This window comes from Sycon ciliatum, chromosome 2, assembly GCF_964019385.1.
Source record: "Sycon ciliatum chromosome 2, ocSycCili1.1, whole genome shotgun sequence".
Classification (NCBI taxonomy): Eukaryota; Metazoa; Porifera; class Calcarea; order Leucosolenida; family Sycettidae; genus Sycon; species Sycon ciliatum.
The window spans coordinates 21,644,559-21,665,024 of NC_088644.1; the positions used below are offsets into that span (position 1 = coordinate 21,644,559).

General features: G+C 47.0%; 1 protein-coding gene across 1 annotated transcript in view; it reads left to right on the forward strand.

Annotated features, from left to right (window-relative positions):
• LOC135809198 (uncharacterized) overlaps window positions 1–15,547 on the forward strand; it is a 24,239-nt gene extending 8,692 nt beyond the window's left edge. Inside the window, exons 2-3 of the mRNA XM_065322486.1 lie at window positions 9,296–10,847; window positions 13,590–15,547. Of these exons, the coding sequence (XP_065178558.1) occupies window positions 9,296–10,847; window positions 13,590–14,893 (2,856 nt within the window). The 3' untranslated portion in view covers window positions 14,894–15,547. The remainder of the gene's footprint in view (window positions 1–9,295; window positions 10,848–13,589) is intronic.
• The last annotated feature ends 4,919 nt before the right edge of the window (window positions 15,548–20,466 follow it).

Sequence of the window (20,466 nt, forward strand, 5' to 3'; positions counted from 1 at the left end):
GCAATCACAGAACATGATATCACTGGCCTGCCGTTGGCTGTAAAGTGTGGACCATTGTACTTTGCAGACTGTACTGTAGAAGCGGAGCTGAGGGCGGGGTGCTGCTCTGCACTGCAACACTGCCAACAGACTCAGTGGCATGGCATCCGCACCCCTGATGGGCGGGTGTGCGAGGTGGAGTACCGGTAGTCCAGGTAGTCACTACTATCGATATCACCGACTCACGTCCGGTGTCCTTTACTAACTGGCTTTAGCTTTGGCTTTACTAGCGCTAGCCTAAAATATCATTCATGAACGAGTCGCGTGGCATATGTGCGTGTGCACTTCTGCACCTAGGCATATTTGGAATACCCCAGTTCGTCTGTGGTCCCACCCTCTTTCGCTGACTGGAGTTGTAACACTAACACTAGTAACAGCACAGATACTGCAAGTCGACGTGAGTCGTGACTGTACTGTTACTGTTTGACGACTCCCTACTGTATTGTAGTCCTGGTACACGGACAAGGCGTTGTTATTAGGCGTATGCCTGTTTTGATTCCCACTTTATAGTGCATGCAACAACAACAAAAGCTGAAAAGGCAGGCCGATTCGTAGATATCAACAGTAGATCTACGAGTAAAGTACACTCTTGACTTGGCTAGTATTGGCAGTCTGCGTGTCTACTGCACCGCCCAGTAAATCTAGGCAGTCTCGCAGTTTAGTGTTTAGTGCATGCTGTCACCAGGTCACCGTACTTTTAGATGTACAAATCCAGATCCTCGCCATCGCAGTATTCGTACCGTACTCTAGCCAAGGATCAATACATGTAGCAGCAGCATCCTCGTAGACTCTACTGTACTGATCTACAGCGAGTGCAGGTTTTTTTTATCGAAGTGGGCGGGCATCTTGTTTGGGCGTGCTGAGATCAAGTTTTGGTGACCTGAGTGTCTGCCGCGTGCCGTGTCCGGGTGTAGAAGCTGGAGTTGGACTTCTGGTTACGAGAAAACTGAAAGTAAGTTAGTTCACTACACTGTCTACAGTGTACATTTGCTGTATTCTTTCCGAGTCAAACCAAGATGCGTCGAAACAGTTCTACTACTTGAAAAGTTGTCGGAAGCCTTGAGAATAATAAGTTAGTGTTGGAAACGCGCGGCAAATCAGTGAAGTACTCAGTGAGCAAAACCGTGTGAGAAGTGTGGGTGCGTGGCGGTTGTGGCTGTAAATGAACATGTGCAGACTACGTGTATGTGAAATGTCAAGATAGGACTCCAGTATGTCACGGTTTGGTTGTAGCTTGCACATGTACATGTACATGTAGCTACAGTGAAATGCTGAGTCCGATAAGGACAGTGGGCCGTAGATCTACGTGGGCGGGGCGATTCATTGTTGAGGTCTTTCAGTGGAAGAATTTGACAAAAACTAAAAAATATTAAACTGGAAGCGGTGGCATACATGTATGAGCGTACACGGTAAATCCACTAATGGTATGGTGAGGTCTCTGGGTTATAGTAAATTTATACTATGGCTCGGCTTCTAGTCTACATGTACATGACATTATATTTGGGGCGTAGCAGCCAGTACGGCCGGACCACTCTTTTTAAACACAATGCCAAAAGTGCCCAGAATGCAGGATTTTGCACCCTATAAATTTCAAAATTTTACTGGGGGGGGGGCAACCCCCGCACCCCCTCCATCCGGATCACCTCCAGCGGCGGGCGGCAACACGCCTGTAATATAAGTGGCTCAACCACGCACCGTCACGGTCTGTGGTGTCGGACAGTCAGATTAGGTATTGCCCACCCAAGCTACATGTACGTGTAGGCCACCACAGTCCAAGCGTGCAGGATTACTTTGAGCCCGTATCGCCACTGTACGTAGCGTCTGAGCCCAATGTGGGTAGTCAAGTGTAGGCTTTCCCAAATCAGCTGGCCGACAAATTCGCCGAAAACGAGACTTATCAAAAAATCGCTAAGCTTTTCGCCGATTTTGGAGGATTCCTTTGAGAATCGCCGAGAATCTACCAAATGTTGTTGCAAAGTGCGTTTACAAACGAATGATGGTGCTCCAAGTATGACCACTCAACCTCTCTACTTCAGTACTTGTAGTACTAGTGCATTGAGGTCGTGTGACTCGTGTCCTTTGACCTCCTCTCAAACAAACATTAGCCATTAGGAAAATCGTTACTAGTAAAATCCCCAAATCGGCCAGCCGAAAAATCACCGAAAACGAGACTTATCGAAAAATCGCTAAGCCTTTCGCCGATTTTGGAGGGTTCCTTTGAGAATCGCCGAAACTCTACCAAATCTTCCAATATCTCACCAATTTTGAAGCCAATATGCCAACAATTCTTTTAGCCGATTTTCCAGTATACTCTGATTTTGCAGCCGATTTTCAAACAATCAGCTGATCTTGCAGCCAAATCTGATTTATTTTTGAGCCGAGCAAAAAACCGAATAGGCGAAAAGAACGGGCCGATTTGGTGAAAGCCTAGTCAAGTGCGGGCAAGCTGTTCTCAGGTCTTGTAGATGGTAGCAGTCCCAGTCGCAGGGTCCTATAGTGCGTTTCAAAAGTATAGACCTTTAGACTTTTTTGAATAATTCAAATTTGGTTTGAGCTTTTTGAGAAATTTCTTCGGAATATTGCTCAGGCAGCTCACGCAATTTTTCTCATATAAATTTCTAAGCGATTGGATAAAAGACGCCCAATTTCGAAAAATTTATGCACAAAGTGATCACAGATTTTATGTGGTATAGATGCTGGCCCAACGGCACCCCGAAACCAGAGGCCCGGACCCCCGAAACGCACCACAGGACCCGCCCACACGTGGAGAGTATGGTTATGTACATGTACAGTGCCACTCAGTGACTCTTCGAATCAGTTCCCGGAAGCAGCCTATCATATTGAGAACCCAGTGTCTGCTCCAGAGCTGGGTCAGCGATCCGGTTGGGAGTCATCTCGGGTACTTTTTTTTTAATACTTCAAGGGTGTACACGCTGATAAGCCAGTGATATGACAGGGTGTAGCTAGTGCAGGCAGACAGAGTGCCCAGTACTAGTACGTTCAGACATATACAGGTGTATGATCCAGACTCGTGTACATCGGGCAGTCGTAAAAATGGTAAAATAGAAATATGTTTTACGTAACTCCCGGACGTACACGTACAGTAGCCGCACTTGAATGTACCCCGCTCTGATCGGGTTGCAGGAGTTGAGCCAAGTACATGTGCCTGTGAGTGGTCAGCCTCGTAGCCCGGACCGCTCTTATCACGGAGGATTAGCAAGACGAAATTCGCGTTCGTGTTCGCGAGCATTTTTCGGTTCGCGAACTGGATTGCGAACTTTCGCATTTTTTCGTTCGGAAAAGTAGTCGAAACACGAATCGCGGATTCGTGTCAGGACAGTCATAAATTTACTACACTGTATGTCTGCACACAATGTACGTGTCAACATCATGCATGTGCGAATTCTGTTTGCTAATCCTTCTCATAACGCGAATTCCGTCACTGAGTTTGACTTTCCTTGGAGTGCGAACACGAACACGGATTTCGTCTTGCTAATCCTCCGTATTGTCATGTACTACAGTGCTGCTCGGTGAAACCCCGTCTCGAATCACTCAAGTACGCGCCGGGCATTGCGCAGCCGCAGCCCTAGATGTACGGACACTGGGCTGCGGTCCTGCGGAATGGTGCAAGGTGCAAGCTTAACTCACACGGCCGGATTTTATTGAGCAGCACTGTACAGTCTATGCACAGTGGAGTCACCGTGTATACAATGTAAATTGATATGATGTACTTGGTGAACTACAAGCTAGTCTAGTAATACTAATAGCCTAAAACTTAAGTAAAAGGCTGTCAGGCCTGCTAGACGTCTCTCTGCAGCTGTATACGAGCCGCTCAAGTCCTGGCCACGCACGAGCAACACAGCCACTATGAATCTTCCTCAGCAAGTACTGCTGTTGTGCGCAGTACATGTACCTTTTCATGGCTGCATGATGATGATCAGGGAGTAGTACAATACTAGTACCCGGTATTTTGCTACTCCCTGATGATGATGATCGTAGTCTAATGCCGGAGCTCTATCTGCTCTTGATCATATCACCGCTGTAGACTGCTAGTATTATGAGTTTATCACTCCCTTGGGGCATGATCGATTGGCCGAATCCCGAGCAAGTGCGCTCCGAGTGAGTGTGATCGTTTGGCCGAATCCGATCGAATCCGGAGTAGGTGTACTTGGAGTGGAATCCGACCACACCAGCCCCCACACCGGGAGTGGCTGGAGTGGAAATGGACTTTGCTGTTTTTGGACAGCTTTCACAGAATCTTTGTACGATATGCGTACATTTTGCGTACTACACCCTTGTTTTGTTCAGTTGGGCCAGCGTTGCTCGGAAGGTGGTAGACGGTGTCGTATTACCCTCGAATGCAAAGAGAAAATTTATTTATTTCGCTCAGGGCCCTACGCTATGCTTTTTTGCCTAGCTCATCATGCATGCTATTCGAACAGATGGAAACTTTTGCAATACAATGATGTAGCCGATCAGTTCGTTGTGGTATGGTTGGGCATTGTAGCCGTCATGGTCGACGTAAAACACTATAAGATCGCAACGAAGTTTGGGCCAAAGAGAAAGTTGATGTAACCCAATATATTCTGCAATTACTTTTGCCTAGCTCATATTCAAACTGATTGAAACGTTTTTGCAATACAATGATGTAGCCAATCAATGGAAAAAAAACACTTCCATCAGTTCTAATAAGATGCATGATGAGCTAGGCAAAAAAGCATAGCGTAGGGCCCTGAGCTTCCCAGCTCTCTCGTTTCCTATATTGACCTCGTACTCAGTCAATATTAGATACTTGCTGCACTGTATGTGTATCAATCTAGTGTCACGTTTGAGGTACTACATAAGTCTCATGCAATGTACAATAACTACATGTACATGTATGTTGATGTTGTTGTTGTTGCTGCTGCTGCTGTTGTTGTTGTTGTTGCTGCTGTTGCTGTTGTTGCTGTTGTTGCTGTTGTTGCTGTTGTTGCTGTTGTTGAATTTTAAGCAGCACAAACAGGCGATGGCGCCTCCTTTTATACATACATGTATGAGCAACGTGACAAATTTAATAAGAATAGTAATGGGGAGGGGAGGAGAAAAAATCACAAGTGAAAGAAGTCACCGAAGGTAACTGAATATGTTACAGATTGAGCTGCGGGGAAAAGAACCCTGTTGAAAAACCGAAAACACGGAGTGTAACTGACCGATTTGATGTCGAGAAGTTCATTTCCTAACATCCTTGCAGAACATTAGGTACCAATACGGCAATAGGATAGGATTTGATCAGATAAGATCTTACAAAAAAATTAGAAAGGATTGACCATTGGTGAACAGATAAAAAAAAAGTGACCTACTTTGAATACTTTGACGCTCTCGTATAAACCCCGCCCTCAGCCAATCAGAGTTCAGCAAGTGTTTTCCTCTTGGCTTGCAGCTTGCTGATGGCTGAACTCTAGTTGTTTCTGCTTGAGAAAGGAGAAACAAGCCGGAAAATCTACGGGAGAAGAAAATCTTTAAAAAAAAAAGTTTATACGACTCCCTGGCCTGGAGTTCAAGAGGTTACGACTCCCTGATGACAGTGATGGTGTACAGTACTAGCGGCACTTGAATGTGCCCGGCTCTGGCCGGTTGCAAGAGTTGTGCCAGGTACACGTGTGCCCGGTTGGTTGATTTGAAATCCTACAAGAGCAGGCACTATGCTGCGACAACAACAACATGAACACAGAACAGTGTGCCTGCACGGCGGCCGCCAGCAGGAGCAACCAGGCCCTTCACAAGTGTGGCGATTCGAACTTTGTCAGCAACGCTACACGTTTTGAAACTGGAAGGATGCCACGATTGCATTCAGGAAGCCAAAGTGTTTTATCTCTCTTGCCCTCGCCCACTTTGTTACCACCCATTATGAGCTCTCTGGATCATTCAACGTAGACGGTAGAGTAGCGCTGTCACAGAGCACTGTGTTGAATCGCTACCACTCCACGTCTTTCTATCATTTTCTCTCTCTTCGGCTTCTTCTTCTTCATAAGCTGTTGACGGAGACTCCCTCGATTTCGGCTAAGGCCTGCGGAGAATCCATTTATACAAATAATTACTTCAACTATGTACACCAAGTCGAAGCTGTGCAAGCCGCTTTCTGCTCCGAAACCGGGTTACCCTGTCCGGTCGAAGCTGAAATGTCAATAATATAATGATGAGTTCAGCCCGTCAGAAAGCTGACAGTGCAGTGCTGGGTGAAAAATCCTGTCCAGCAGCACAGTGGGTCCATTGTGTGTGCCAATCCGTAGAAATGGTGATGACAGCGATGGGAACTAATCATTTTACTTGGCTCAGCTGATGCGTAGCGATGACGACCAGCGAATTATCGAGTGTGTTTCTAAACATTCAAGTGATGCTAACGCGGATCCCGCGAATATTATAATATATTATATGGTCAAGAAGACCGACATTCGACAAGTACAATCATGTATGCTTCACATGACGGGCAAGATAATAATATTGATGGTCATGGCGGGCGTTGGCAGCGTTGGCAATGCTTCGTTCGGGACATTGCGAGCTTCTCGTATGTACTACTTAGAAATCATCGGGAAAATGACAACTCGAACGAGTCATTAATTTTAGTAACAACTATCAAGCCTCTTTCTTCCAGAAAATTGGCCAGGCTGGAGACCAAACAGGAGAGCGTTAAATTCAAGAATTCAACAGATTGGCTGATGGCACCTAGCAGGATATCATCAGCAAACAGTTGTGAGTGGGCTGGAGCTGTGATCTGTTCTATGTCCACTGTGTAGAACAAAAGAGGATCCGGCAAACTAATACTTACATGTACTTCCCTGAGGAACACCACACTCACAGGGAGAGAGAGCTGACGACTGGCCATTGCTCAGAACGACTCGCTGACCAATCGAGCGTCGTAGTTCTACACTACGGCCTGACGCCGGTCCTCTCAGAATCATAATGCTATTAACGTTAGAACGACGTTACGTGAAACGTTCTTACAAGATCGATCGTTATGATCATGATCGATCGTTATCGAGCCACATGGGTGTCCTTTCGCGATGATCCATGCCTTCTCTCTGACACACTTTCCGTACTCGCGCGATTAGAGCCCTCTCTTGAATAGTGCCCTATCTCGATTAGTGCCCTATCTCGAATAGTGCCCTACACTTCTACTCCAAGAGCCAGTGAAAAATAAAGCCCTACAGCCCCTACTCTCCCTGCTGTTTTGTTGTTGTGTATTCTGTTGTCTTCTCCCCTTCTAGAATTCTGACGAGTAGGTTGTGTACTTAGTAAAAAAATGTACATGTCATTGCCTCTCTCTCTCTCTCTCTCTCTCTCTCTCTCTCTCTCTCTCTCTCTCTCTCTCTCTCTCTCTCTCTCTCTCTCTCTCTCTCTCTCTCTCTCTCTCTCTCTCTCTCTCTCTCTCTCTCTCTCTCTCTCTTTCTCTCTCTCTCTCTCTCTCTCTCTCTCTCTCTCTCTCTCTCTCTCTCTCTCAAATTGTTTTCATGAAGATGATAAATTGAATTTTGATTTGCGTCAGAAATGCCTTTCAGAATGTCCGCAGAAGAGGCGTTGTGCTTACTACTGTGTAAGACCACTATTATTTTTAAATAGCCCTGCCGCGTCTCAACTCAAGCAAGGCGCCGTTTATCCCAGTGCATGGCTCTTCACAGACTTCATTCCGTCGTCTGCCCTGCCTGGAGGTTGGTTTCGAGCTGCAGTCACCGCAAAATCGAAACTACAGTACAGTCAGTCGTTACGTGATGTACATGATTGTACAATGTCATGTACAGACTCCGAAAGGTCTTATGTACGTCACGTCATGGCACAGGGCATGGGCCGGATTAGGTCGGGAATGCACCCGGGGGCACTCTTTTAGACTTTACGACTTCAGTCATTATGACTAACGTTACAACAATACATGTATGTGCAGTGTGACTGTGTTCATGTGCGTTAGCGTATCGACAGTCCACACCCCCTCTCTCTCCTCTCCCGCGCATACGTAGACTAGACCTAGGCTAGGCTACACTACAGGCTACAGGGACGTAGAAAACACGTACATGATGTACATGTAAGTGATAACACACGCCACTGCCCCAGGCCATGGTCACTAGGAGTAGGACTCTAGTCTAGTCTAGTGCAGGGCCTCCTTCAACCGAGTCTGACTCTGATGCCGATGCCGATGGATTATTACGGAGGATTAGCAAGACGAAGTAAGTTCGCGTTATGAGAAGGATTAGCAAACAGCACATGCATGACGTTGACGCGACGTACATAATGTCATTGTGTACAGACAGTACAGCGTGGTAAATTTATAACTGCCCTGACACGAATCCGCGATTCGTGTTCCGACTACTTCTCCGAACTAAACGAAAAATGCGAAAGTTCGCAATCCAGTTCGCGAACTGAAAAATGTTTGCGAACGCGAATTTCGTCTTGCTAATCCTCCGTATACTGACTGATGATGTAGTGTAAGACGCCACGGACCGTACCGGTTACGATCGCTCGCGCGTAGGCTGGGCACGAAGGTAGATCTGTGAGTCTGACTATGTAATTGTTACGTATGTGCAGAGAGTGGTATGAGTCATTGACTCATATGGCATGCACTGGCGCATGGCCATGGCCCATGGGCGTCTGCGAGTAGCAGTACAAGTCATGTGCACGACACACAGAATCATGAGAATGATGATTGTATCCATGACCTGATCCTTACCTCCTTATATTACTACATGTAGCAGCTAGCTTCGGCTAGATCTTCGTACATGTAGTAGACGTACGTACACCCACGTCCACACTACCACACGTGGGTACACGCCTTGCACGCAGTGACTTGATCTTTTTACAGTTCTGCAGTGCAGGTTGTATCGCGATGTTACCGCCCCACCGCTTGGTCACTCGCATGTGTATCGGGTGTGTCAAGTGTTTAGCGGCGCGCTGCACTGCGCAGCCCACATCGTGCAAAGGGGGCAGTACTACTAGTGACTAGTAGTAGTATAGTACATAAAACAGACCACATGTGCACACTCCAGCCAGACATTTCACCGTAACTCAAACTCAAAAGAAAGTCGAAGCCACGTCCAGTCTACACTATACTACGCCTCCCAAGCTAGTACTAGTAGTGGGGCTTGTTCTGATCTGCGCGCGCCTACTGAGTACTAGCGATACGCCTCATCAGACGTGACATTTGTGTGTTGGCCTCAGCCCTGTACTTTCTGTAACTTAGTCTTTGGTGTGCGCCTCTCTCTCTCTCTCTCCTCCCCTTTGCACTTGCTAGATGCCCTCCTCCGAGGAAGAACTCATGGCTGGCTCGACCATAGGCATAGACGTTGAAACCCAAGCGTCTGCTCAGTTTGAGCACGCGGTTGGCCCAGTCTCCTATTCTGCCCGTACTGGCGGCTGTAGTCGCGAAGGCAGGTTCGACTTGACCTCCGCCACCACACCGACGCGCAGAGTTAGTGGAGAAACAACTTCTGTACGAGCGCGGGGCATAGACGAATCCGGCGGCGACCTCGTCTTGCCCAGCAGTGTATCTACAAGTATCCCTAGCTACTTTGCTGACTCGGAGGGTACGGCATCCAACGCTGACAACAACACGCTGAAGCTAAGAGAGGAAGATGTCAGGTTGGACTCTCCCGGCGACAGCAGCAGCAGGCAACAACAACCTGACGGACGCGCGACCGTGCGCGTAGCTGCTTCACTGATGCTGGATTATGAAAGTTCGCGTGCTGTCGATACTGGCAGTGACGGAGGCGGAGCGTATGGTTCGGGACATGATCAACAGTTTGGGAGTTGTTATAGCTCGTTCTCGGACAACCGAGACTACAACATTAGTAACAATGTACCTGCTCCTCGCGATTCTCGTCGACCTGCAGCTCACGACGGCCTAGAAGATCGCCAAGACACGAATGACAGTGCGTATCGGAATGTGAAGGCAACTCCGGCCAACAGCCGTAGTATGCGCGCTCGCACGACATCTGCCGTACCTTTTGCGGGTAGCCCAGCATTTCAGACATTCTCCGCCAAGAGTTCAGTCCATGCAACACCAAGCGGTGGAAACGTCGCGCGGGCGTCGTCTTCCCCAGCGGGCGGTGCAGCTGTAGAGGCGAGATACCTACAGTCACCTCGCTCCTCGACATCACCGTCATCAGCGTTTCGCAGTACGTCCGCTGTTCAAAAATCACCTCAGTGTCTGAAGAGCGAGGAGCAAGCGCGCACAGCACCGTACATGGATAATGGTCGACCCCCAGTTTCTTCTAGTCCTCGCTCGCACATGCACGCGTACGACGCTGCAACGGAAGGTGAACTAAATATATTATTCGATCCTTCGAATCCATCATCCAGCAGCCGCCTTCGCCCAGTAACAGCGATCTGGCCGCGGCAGAATGCAGCCGAGGACGACGTAAACGATCCGGATCAATTCGACCGCCACTCGGACGTGTCTTGGAACAGAGATACTCGCTGGCCGAATGCTGCGGGCGAGGGGTTGTCCAGTGGCACCAGTGGTAATAGTCCGTCATTGGAGATTGGCGCTGAAGCTGCGTTTCCTCCGCCGCCTGCTGCAGCGAGATTCGGAGTGACGGAGAGAGCCTTCGGCAGGAATGCCATCGATGCTATTGGCATCAACAGCCCGCAGCTGACAGGAGCATCTCCAGCCAACGTTCCGCTACAACCCGGTGGAACGGCGCTGTCTGCACAGAGCATCCAGGAACGACCAGCCCGCACACGTCGCATGGCGTGTACGTGCCCAAACTGTACCAGTGGTGTGAACAATGTCAGCGTCAATGCCAGGGGTGTCAAGAAGAAGATGCATCTTTGTCACTATGAAGGTATGTTGTAGACTACATGATTGCACTATAGTCTATCAGAGACGTGTGCTGCTACATAATACAGTACTACTAGTCCCTAGGTAATATTGCAGTATTGGCCATTGCTTGGTGGGCCTTCAATGCCATGTCCTTGTACTCTCACAGTCTCAGTCTCACTGTGCAGTATTTTGTTGTAGAACTGCTCTTTTTAGCGGGTAAATATTTATAGCGTTTTCTGAATCGGGACCAATTTGCGATGAAATAGTTTAGCAAGGCGACATGGAGACAATAATCTTAAATTAATAATGCAATGAATAAAACCAAGAGTATATAACCCCCCAAGAGTGTGCAACTCGTGATACCCTTTCTATGGGGTACGCCGACGGCAAAAACTCACATCACGTGGTGCAGTGTCGCATTTGTACGTTTCCAGCCCATTTTTAGTGACTGAAGATAATATCAAAATAGCAATAGGATTTATACACTTGGAGTGACAAAACCTAAAAAATCATGTTGCTTCTTTGATCTTATCTTCAGTCACGAGTTTCCATTGACAATTGTGACGAGAAAACGTTCTGGAACCATTAATTCGTTGCTATGATTGTGATATGAGTGCGCCTATTCGTGTTATTCATTGCATTATTAAAATACTATCGTGGACATGGAAATCCAGTCAAATGACCGGGCTGTGGTGCTGGTGCCCTCAACGCGTACAGAGTGTTGCACGCAGTGCACATGTTGATCGATGCAATCAGTGCGCTGCAGCGCATGAATGCGTGTGTGTGTGTGTGTGTGTGTGTGTGTGTGTGTGTGTGTGTGTGTGTGTGTGTGTGTGTGTGTGTGTGTGTGTACTGCTTACCCACGGCTGCATGGCCAGCGCGCGCATACTTGCATGTGTGTGTACCGCTTACCCACGGCTGCATGGCCAGCACCCTGGGGGCAGCCAGACGTGCGACCGGATTTCCATGTCCACGACAGTACCTTAGCGATCCAATTTTCAGAGTAAAAAAAGAAGATGACTACGTTTGTAGTACTGTACTGTATATGCAAACAGTTGATTGGCGCAGCAAAACTTTAGCGAAAACACTCCTTTTGCTAAAGTCGCTACAATATCACGGCACTAAAATTAGCAGTTTTGCAGTAGACAAGATACTCAGTGCGTCTAGAGTGTCAGTCATAAATCAGAGTGTGCAGCTCTGGATATGCGGATATGGGTTCTGGAAAGAGGAATTCGTCATTTCCGCCATCTTTGATTAGTGATGGACAGTGTATTCAACCATTCTACTGTTGCACTGCACGATCCGTGATGTCAGGTGTAACGTACCCTGACGTCAAAAATAAGCTAAAGATAAACGACAGATTAGGGTTTCTGAGATTTCTCAGTTACACCCGACTAATTGCAATAGCTCCACACCCTCTGAAATGAACACAGCTTGCTAGGCTGGACAACGAAAATCGCATGCATGTACGAGAGAAGCCACGTATCAGTCAGCGTCAGTCGACTTGATATATTGGCTCCCCCCCCCCCCCCCCCCCCATGAATGATGTTCGTTTCAGGGATGGCAAAAACCTTTTGCGACTACCCTTAACTACCCCTAAATTACACGAGTTTCTTCGGCTTCCAGGATATATTTTACAACAAGCTATACAAAATTCCAACGCACCCTCATAGTAGCGAGTAATAGCGACTTCAGCGGACGAGTGTGATATCGTGCACCAAAGTATAATGCGCACTGCATCATTTCGCACTTTTTCTGCCCAAATTTGGACCAGTACCTTTCCTGCCACACATGGCTACTAGGTACCGTATTTCCCTGATTATAAGTCGCACCCCGTTTTTAGGTTTCAGCCATACTCTTTCAGCATATTCACATGAAATAATTCAATTGGTTGTTACACTTGATCGTAAGTCACACCCCCTTCTTTGCACTTGACGTTTAGTTTAAAAAGGTGAGACTTATATTCGGGGAAATACGGTAACAAGGGCACATACCAGTAGCCCCCAAGAGTGTGCAGCTGCAGTCTACAGGGCTGGCGACGACAGAGTTTCACATCACGGGACAAACCTGTACACGCTGTCTTCACCCTGTGCATGATGGCTACAGCCGTACAGGTTGGTACGCAACCCTGCGTTGTGTGCACCTCTCCGGTGGTCGATTTGCACTGTTTGCCAGCGTAACCTAGTGAACCATGCTAGGTGCTATGAAGCTCTGTGGTCGCAGCACTGCCAAGAGATAGGACAGGTGGTTGCACACTCTTGGGCTTATGTTTTCTTGCTCTTATCCAGAATATGGTCTGCAGCCTGCGCATGGAGTTGCGAGTCCGAATAGTGCGTCCACAGTGCGCACTCGGCGAATGCGTTATTTTACCCATGGGCGTGATAATGTGGACGGGGGCTCAAACCATGCCCGGGGGAGTCCTGGCATGACCTTAGTTACGAGTACATGCGTGTGTAGAATGTTTGCTGTGTTCTTCAGCTCTTGGTGTTGACTTACTAGCTGTGTCATTCAAAATCATTGCTAGATTCATATATGCCTGTTGCTGCAGTGCGGCCAATGGTCCTGGGCATATGAATGGCATGTTTGCGTTTAAACATGTGTCCAAGTTTGGCAGGCATAAACATTCCCGCTATGTGAATGTGGTATTGCGTGTATGGTGTGTGTAAGCGCCTGCTGTTGTCCCAGCAAACACTGCCTACTTCTGCATACTGACTCATAGTTTGTGTTCATTTTGTCTGTCTTCTTTTGTTGCGAATGCCTTTAGGCTGCGATAAGCAGTATGGCAAGACATCTCACTTGCGCGCTCATCTCCGCTGGCATAGCGGGGAACGTCCGTTTGAATGTACCTTTGCCAACTGTGGAAAGCGGTTCACACGCTCCGACGAGCTGCAGAGGCATTCAAGAACACACACCGGCGAGAAGCGCTTTGCTTGTTCGGTCTGTGACAAGCGCTTTATGCGTAGCGATCATCTGTCAAAGCACATGAAAACGCACACCAATCCGACTGGAAGTGGCAGAAGCGGCGGCGGCGGCGGGAACCGAAACAGTCGTGCTGCTGGTGCCTCTGCACGTCCAGTGGCTGCAGCCTCCTCGAGGGTCGGTATGTCACGAACAACCCGGGATGGCAATCATGGTGATAGGCGAATGGAAGTGCATCAATCCTCCCCCATGCATCAGCCGCATGGCTTTGAGCATGACGACGGTTACCGGGCGCAGCACATGCCGTCTCCAGATTATCCATTACAGAATCATCATACTGCCCAGTATCAACACGAACAAGACTACTATGGTATTGATCACACAGCCAGTGTTGCACAGCAAGCGGAGCAGCAACAGCAGCTCCCAACTGACGGGTATTATCAATACGGCCATGATGCACCGGCACACGTCGACTATAATCAGCATGCATCGAGTTCGCAGATGTCAAGGCCAACTCGACTGGATGGTGGTGACCATCACTTGCCAGCGGCGGATCATGTTGACCATCACCAGAGTGTTGGTATGCACAGCGACATTGCTCCACCCGACCTGCGCATGGTGGATGGCGACGACAGAGGTATGATGTCGTCCGAAATGCCCAGCCAAGACTACTATGCTATCGAACATGGTGTGTCACCCTTGATGTCAAGTCCAGGTTACAAGGCAGAAGCTGGCCAGCAAAGCTACGCTGATGGCAACTGGGAGGGAAACTACCAGCAGCACCAGCAGCAGCAGCAGTATGGCAACTACTTGTATGAGGAGAACGGAATGCCAATGAATGGAGAGCCCGACGGCTTTTCTACAGCTATGTCTCCTACAGCCTCAAGTGCGTCTGGCCACTTCCCGCCATCAGGTAATGAATATCATTCGGCTGCTGTAGACATTTCCCTACCACTGATGCCCAATAGCGTCCCGGCCAGCCAAGCTGCCATGATCAGCCCTCCTGGTCCCCCTGGCCCCCCTGGTCTGATTCCACAAAGTCAGCTACACGTACAGTCTCCACTGCTGTCACCTGGTAGTGCCCCACCGCCACCTTTGCTGTCGATGATAGATGTGCAAGACGCTCGTCACCCACGCTCCCGGGACTAGATGAATCGCCTCCAATTGTGAACTTACAGTAGTTTGTAAGCCGCTGGCCAGTACATGCCCGTCACGCTTACAGGACTAGACAAGCTGACTGTGTTCTAGATTTCATATAGTCAGCTAGATGCACGCTACCACTTAGGCGTAGGCTCTCGGGACTAGCCGATTGCTGATTGCAACCGCTGTGCGTACTATAGCAGCCAGGGTGCTGCTTTAGCACTGTTTTAGTACGCCTATTGCTGTTTCTACTTAGACTTTTTTGAAATTAGCACCGGATATTGCCACCGGATATTAGCCGGTGCACCTGTTGGATTCCCTCACTCCATGCGCGCGCACACCCAGTAGTACCGGGGAATTGCAACTTATGTTACTAGCAGATCTCATGTGGGATTTTCTTTTCCAGTCCACATGTTGGTCACTCGTGTTTCCGATGTCTTGTTCTTTTTTCAATACGACTCCAATTGAGCTTCTCGAAAAATGTTTTGTTCCTTAGAAAACTATTTTCTCATCCTGTTGAAATTTTTTAAGTATGTTTGTGTGGTTGTATTGTATGGTCGTGTGCGGATTGCATTCTGTGGAGTTTATCCTATCGTGTCCGTTCCAGTGTTCATAATTTTTTATATTACGTATGTTAGGTGATTTTTTGGTTTTGACTTTTGAGTCCAACTGCTGTCTGTTCTAGTTTGTGTGTGTGCATGGGCGTGCGTGTGTGTGCATGGCCAGAGCTTTGTGGAGATTTTCCAAGAGTTATCCGCTCGGACTGACATCGACACACATTAGTCATGTCTGTGCGCAGAGTGCCTGTCAATTGCGTCTAGTGAATTTCTTCAAGAGTTCAGCAACTGTGTTCTCTTTTCTATGAACCAGTTCCAGCAAGAGTCCATTATCCCCCGGGGGAATTATGGACTCTTGGCCTTTGGTTCCCTGGTAGGCTGCCCTCATTGCGTGGTAAATGCAGCTTTAAGAAAAATTTGCTGCACTGTGGCCCTGTACTGCTGGTGTACATGTACGTATGGGGACCAGCACAGTCAGGCACATCATCAAGAGTTCATGGGGATTATGAACTCTTGGTGTGAGTAGGGCTGAGCCACTCTCATGCAGTACTGTAATTTCACAAATTTTCGGTGTACTTTTATTTTCGGTACTTTCGGTGCGTCTGTTTCATACCTAAAGTTTCAATACACCGAACAAACACTAACACACATAGTCCGGAACTGCTTCTCTAAATAAATTTTCTGTTCACCTATTTAAAAATTATTTGCCCTCATACCGAAAATATTGAGCACCTAAAATTTCTGAAAATAATAATTAGATTACTACTACATGTAGTACTCAGTAGTACTGAGTACTAGTAGTAGTACTACACATGTACACAGTACACTGCACTGCATCTACATGCGCATAATTTTATGCATATTATAATTATGACATTACGATCGGTACGCGGTACGAGTCACGTCGAGTGTGAAGTAGAAAATCACTGTTTCCATGGTTTCGGCTTTAGGCTTAGCTTTGAACTTTGAAAAATACTAGGAAGCTTCTAACTTCTTCTACATGTTTTTTTGAAGTCAAAGAAACATTTTTGATCACTTGTTCCTACACTTCTCCCTTACTTCTTGGACGTTGGTCGAAATATCCGCTTCTGAGGCATACTCAACGAGGTCCGAAGTGCACTGGTACTGTTGCCATACAGCTTCATCAGGAAACACCCCGCTCGTTTGAGCGCGATCGATCCATTGGGTTTTATTAAGAAATTCAAGAAATCCTAGCAACTGCACTCGTAGGACGTGTTGAGTTCCTGAAAGTAGGTGCATACTAATTATAGGCATTGTGCTTGTAGTCTGACTAACCGTAACGAACTTCTACAAGATCTGCTCAAAGGATCAAAGGAGTGCGCGAGGTTGGTATCTCCACAAACTACAGCACAGCCAGTACCACTACATGTACTTCGAAGTGACCAGTACTGTAGAAATAGAACAGACTCTTATACTGGTACATGTATCTATACACTCATCTCACCTGCTAGTAGTAGTAGTAGTAGTAGTACTATTCAGTGATAGTACGTGTGCGGGCAGTGCTAGTGCCGCTACTAGTGGCGCAGGTCTACATTGCAGTTGTGCTTGAAGTAAATAGTTTGTCCTGGCAGCTGATCATGAAAAGTACCGTGCGCCGATGATGTCCAGCCCGACAGAATTGAGATATGCTGTGAAACGGCTATACAAGCAGGTAAGACTTGGACCATGCAGGGGGGGGGGAGGGAGGGGCATTAAGTTACTTGTAGACCTTGCATACATTGCATGGAGTCAGTCACAAGTGGGTTCGCAAAAGGTTGCTACACGTATTGTGTTTTTGTGTAGCCTTCACATGGTTCTAGGCAAAGAGGTGTATACATGTAGGGGACGCAGCGCACCACCCTACTCATTTACGATTGTTTTTTATTCACTTCACGCAGTGAAAATGCGGCCACAAGTCCATCGTTGCGGCTGCAGTGCACTGTGCACCCGTGCGTTGCATTTTTTGTGACAATGCAATACATGTAGTTGCACATAGATACATGGGTCGACTGTTTGTTTCCCCTACCCCACCCGTATCAAGTATAAATGCCTGCATCCCTGCACTTTTGTATCAAGGACTCTGTGTTGACCAAAGTAGTGGCACCATCAGCCTGGGGCACTTGTGTTGGCCAGCATTGTCTACTTGGCCCATGTGCTGGCTGGCTCTGTCTGACTTTGCCTCTTGTTGCCTTGGCAGTGGTACTATGTACTGTATACGGTCTGTGTCAGTGTGCATGAGCATGCACGTGAAGCTTTCCATGATGACTGTGGCCTGTTTGTTTGTGGGCCGCAGCTGCTGTACATGGGACGTGAGTATCCCGGCGGACCAGAGAAGTTTCGCGAGAACTTGCATCGAGCGTTCATGAAAAACAAAGACGAAACGGACCCAGAGAAGATCAGGGCCATGATAGCACGCGGTGAGTTTGTTGTGAAGGAGATTGAGGCGCTTTACTTCCTACGCAAGTATAGGTCTATGAAGCAAAGGTACTATGATGAAGAATGATGCAAGGGGCTGATGGAGGAAGAAACTATCATTGGCCCGGCTGTTGCTATGGAGAGAAAGACGAGGGGTGTTTTCAACCAGTGGCTCGTTCGTAGGTTGATAATCTTCGCGTTGTCGTTGTACTCCTGCCACACCTCTCCCCTTCCATTTGGAGGCTGGTATGGTTTAGTACTGTTGTCTGATGTTTTACAAGTACTATATGTATGTCTAAATTAAAAGACTAACTTAGTCTTAGGTACACGAGGCTGGTTCCTTTCCTAGAGTACATGCATACATGTATAAATACCCCGATATGCCTTGCAATCACTTGAATCTACTTTGAAGAATTTTTCTTTAGTAGTGTCTGGCGCTTGCGAATTTTGAATACAGTACTGGTACGGTAGGTTTGCTTGAATGATGTGTTGCTACTTCGTTTTACTTCTAGGAATTCTTTTTCTTTGTCTGAATGCTTGAGCAGCTCACAGTGACTATGAAATGGATTGTGATTGGCATATCTTTCTTCTTCTTTTTTTAAGTGCATTCCACTTCCAGCTCTGCAGTATTTTCATTCAGGGGGTTTGAGATTAGAGTCATATCATGTTCACTTACCGGATCTTGGAAATATGTTTCTGATTCAGCGAATGAGATGTGAACAAGTACTGTTTCACACGTTATTCCCAGCAGGCTTCTGACACCTAAATTGTAGTGTAGCTAAATTAGTACTCGGATGTAGCTAAATTAGTACTCGGATGTAGCTAAATTAGTACTCGGATGTAGCTAAATTAGTACTCGGATGTAGCTAAATTAGTACTCGGATGTAGCTAAATTAACGTGTTCTACTGTAGTCGAACTTTTGGAAAGTCTGTGGCGAAAGATGACCTGTTCCTAATAGAAACAGACTTCAGATCTTGGCTCACCCCGCTGGCAGTGCGTAAGGTGCAACATTCTTGCAAGATTTGCAGTGGTGTGCGCACTTTTGTACGACTTCTTGCTTCGTATGTTGACAAATGCCCATTGGCTTTATCGGAGTAGGTTAGAATTATATTGTCGCCATTGCTTGGCTACAACATCCGGACTGTCTAGAAACAGGTTTCTGAAATGTAACACCGGCCTGCATCAAAGTATCAGCTGAAATAACCTCTGAAACGTGTTTGCTGAAATTTGGAAACCGTAACCTCTCCGTTATTAACACCCCGGCCTGGCAGTGCTTACAAGTAGCTGCACTTGCGTGTTCAGTTCATGAAATGAGGTCGGTGAGATATTCGGACGATATGGTAGGTCACTGTCAAGGGCAATGTGATGGAATGTCTGGCTTGTGTGTTTGCTTCCTAGTAGAATAGGAGGCTGGCTGTGTGTAATTGTTGAATGCGTTGTTGTATCCATGATAAACATGCACAGGATCTGAGTGAATCATACCTGGTTGCAGAATAAGACACTCATGCATGCATGATGGTGCCGACTACCGATACTATTACCTTTTCTTTGCTGAAGTGCAAAACTGGCGCCCTGCCCGACCCTGTTCCAGTTCCCATGCCCAGATTACATCACTGAACAACATGTACACGTATACTGTTTAGGCAGTCCACTGTAATTCAGCATTATCAGTTGTCTGATGATTGCCTAAACTCCCAGGCATGAAACTATTACTAGTAGTTACAACGAAGGTACGTGGTGCTCTGTAACTTGTGTGTAAGATCGCTCTGTTTGCCTGAACATTCAGCACTCTCCCCAGCCAGAAGACTGTTATTTGCACCATACATGTAATACCTTGTGCACGCCTTTGGACCTGTCTAATGTATTGTCCAACACTACAGTGCGTTTTTTTATAACAGACCATTGTCGATTTTGATTTTTTAGTTTGTTCTCATTCCAAATTTGAAATTTTTTCTTCACAGCTGCGTTTGTGTGGGTCTTGGATCGAAGAAAATTAAGTTTGGGAGTCGGAATAATAATAATTGTCAAAGTTAGATATTCGGCCGGGTTTCGGCTGGAAATCCGGTTTTAAATGGTTTTCAGTGGATTTTGATTTTTTAAACAGAAGTTTTAGCCAGGAAAGCTCATCACTTGCATGGTGCCCGGCATGAGTTCGAATCCAGTACAGTTCACCTTGATTCTTTTTTTTCTTTTCTTTTTCGGTATACTGTAGCACAGCGCATGCATGTACATGTACATGCACATGGCCGGCTGTGCAGTTGTGCACTGCTGTCTGCAGTTCTCCTAACCTTTGTAGGAAATCAGTGAGTCGTGGCTTTTCACGACTTACTGTGGCAAACTGTACTGGATAATTCAAATCCTGTATTGCAATTAGCTCAATAAATCAAAACATTCCAGCATGCATGTAGGAAACTTCCCTCGATCCCTGAAAGAATGCAGTGAAAATTCAAACACCACAACAAATCACAAAGGCAATTCACACAGCTCCCATAAAGAGACTAACAAAAAGGAAGCATGAGCAGTTTTACAAACACACCAACACACACAATGCAAATAGGTCACAGTTGTGTCTGGTTCAACATCTGCGAATAGTAGAAGACCAGCGAGGA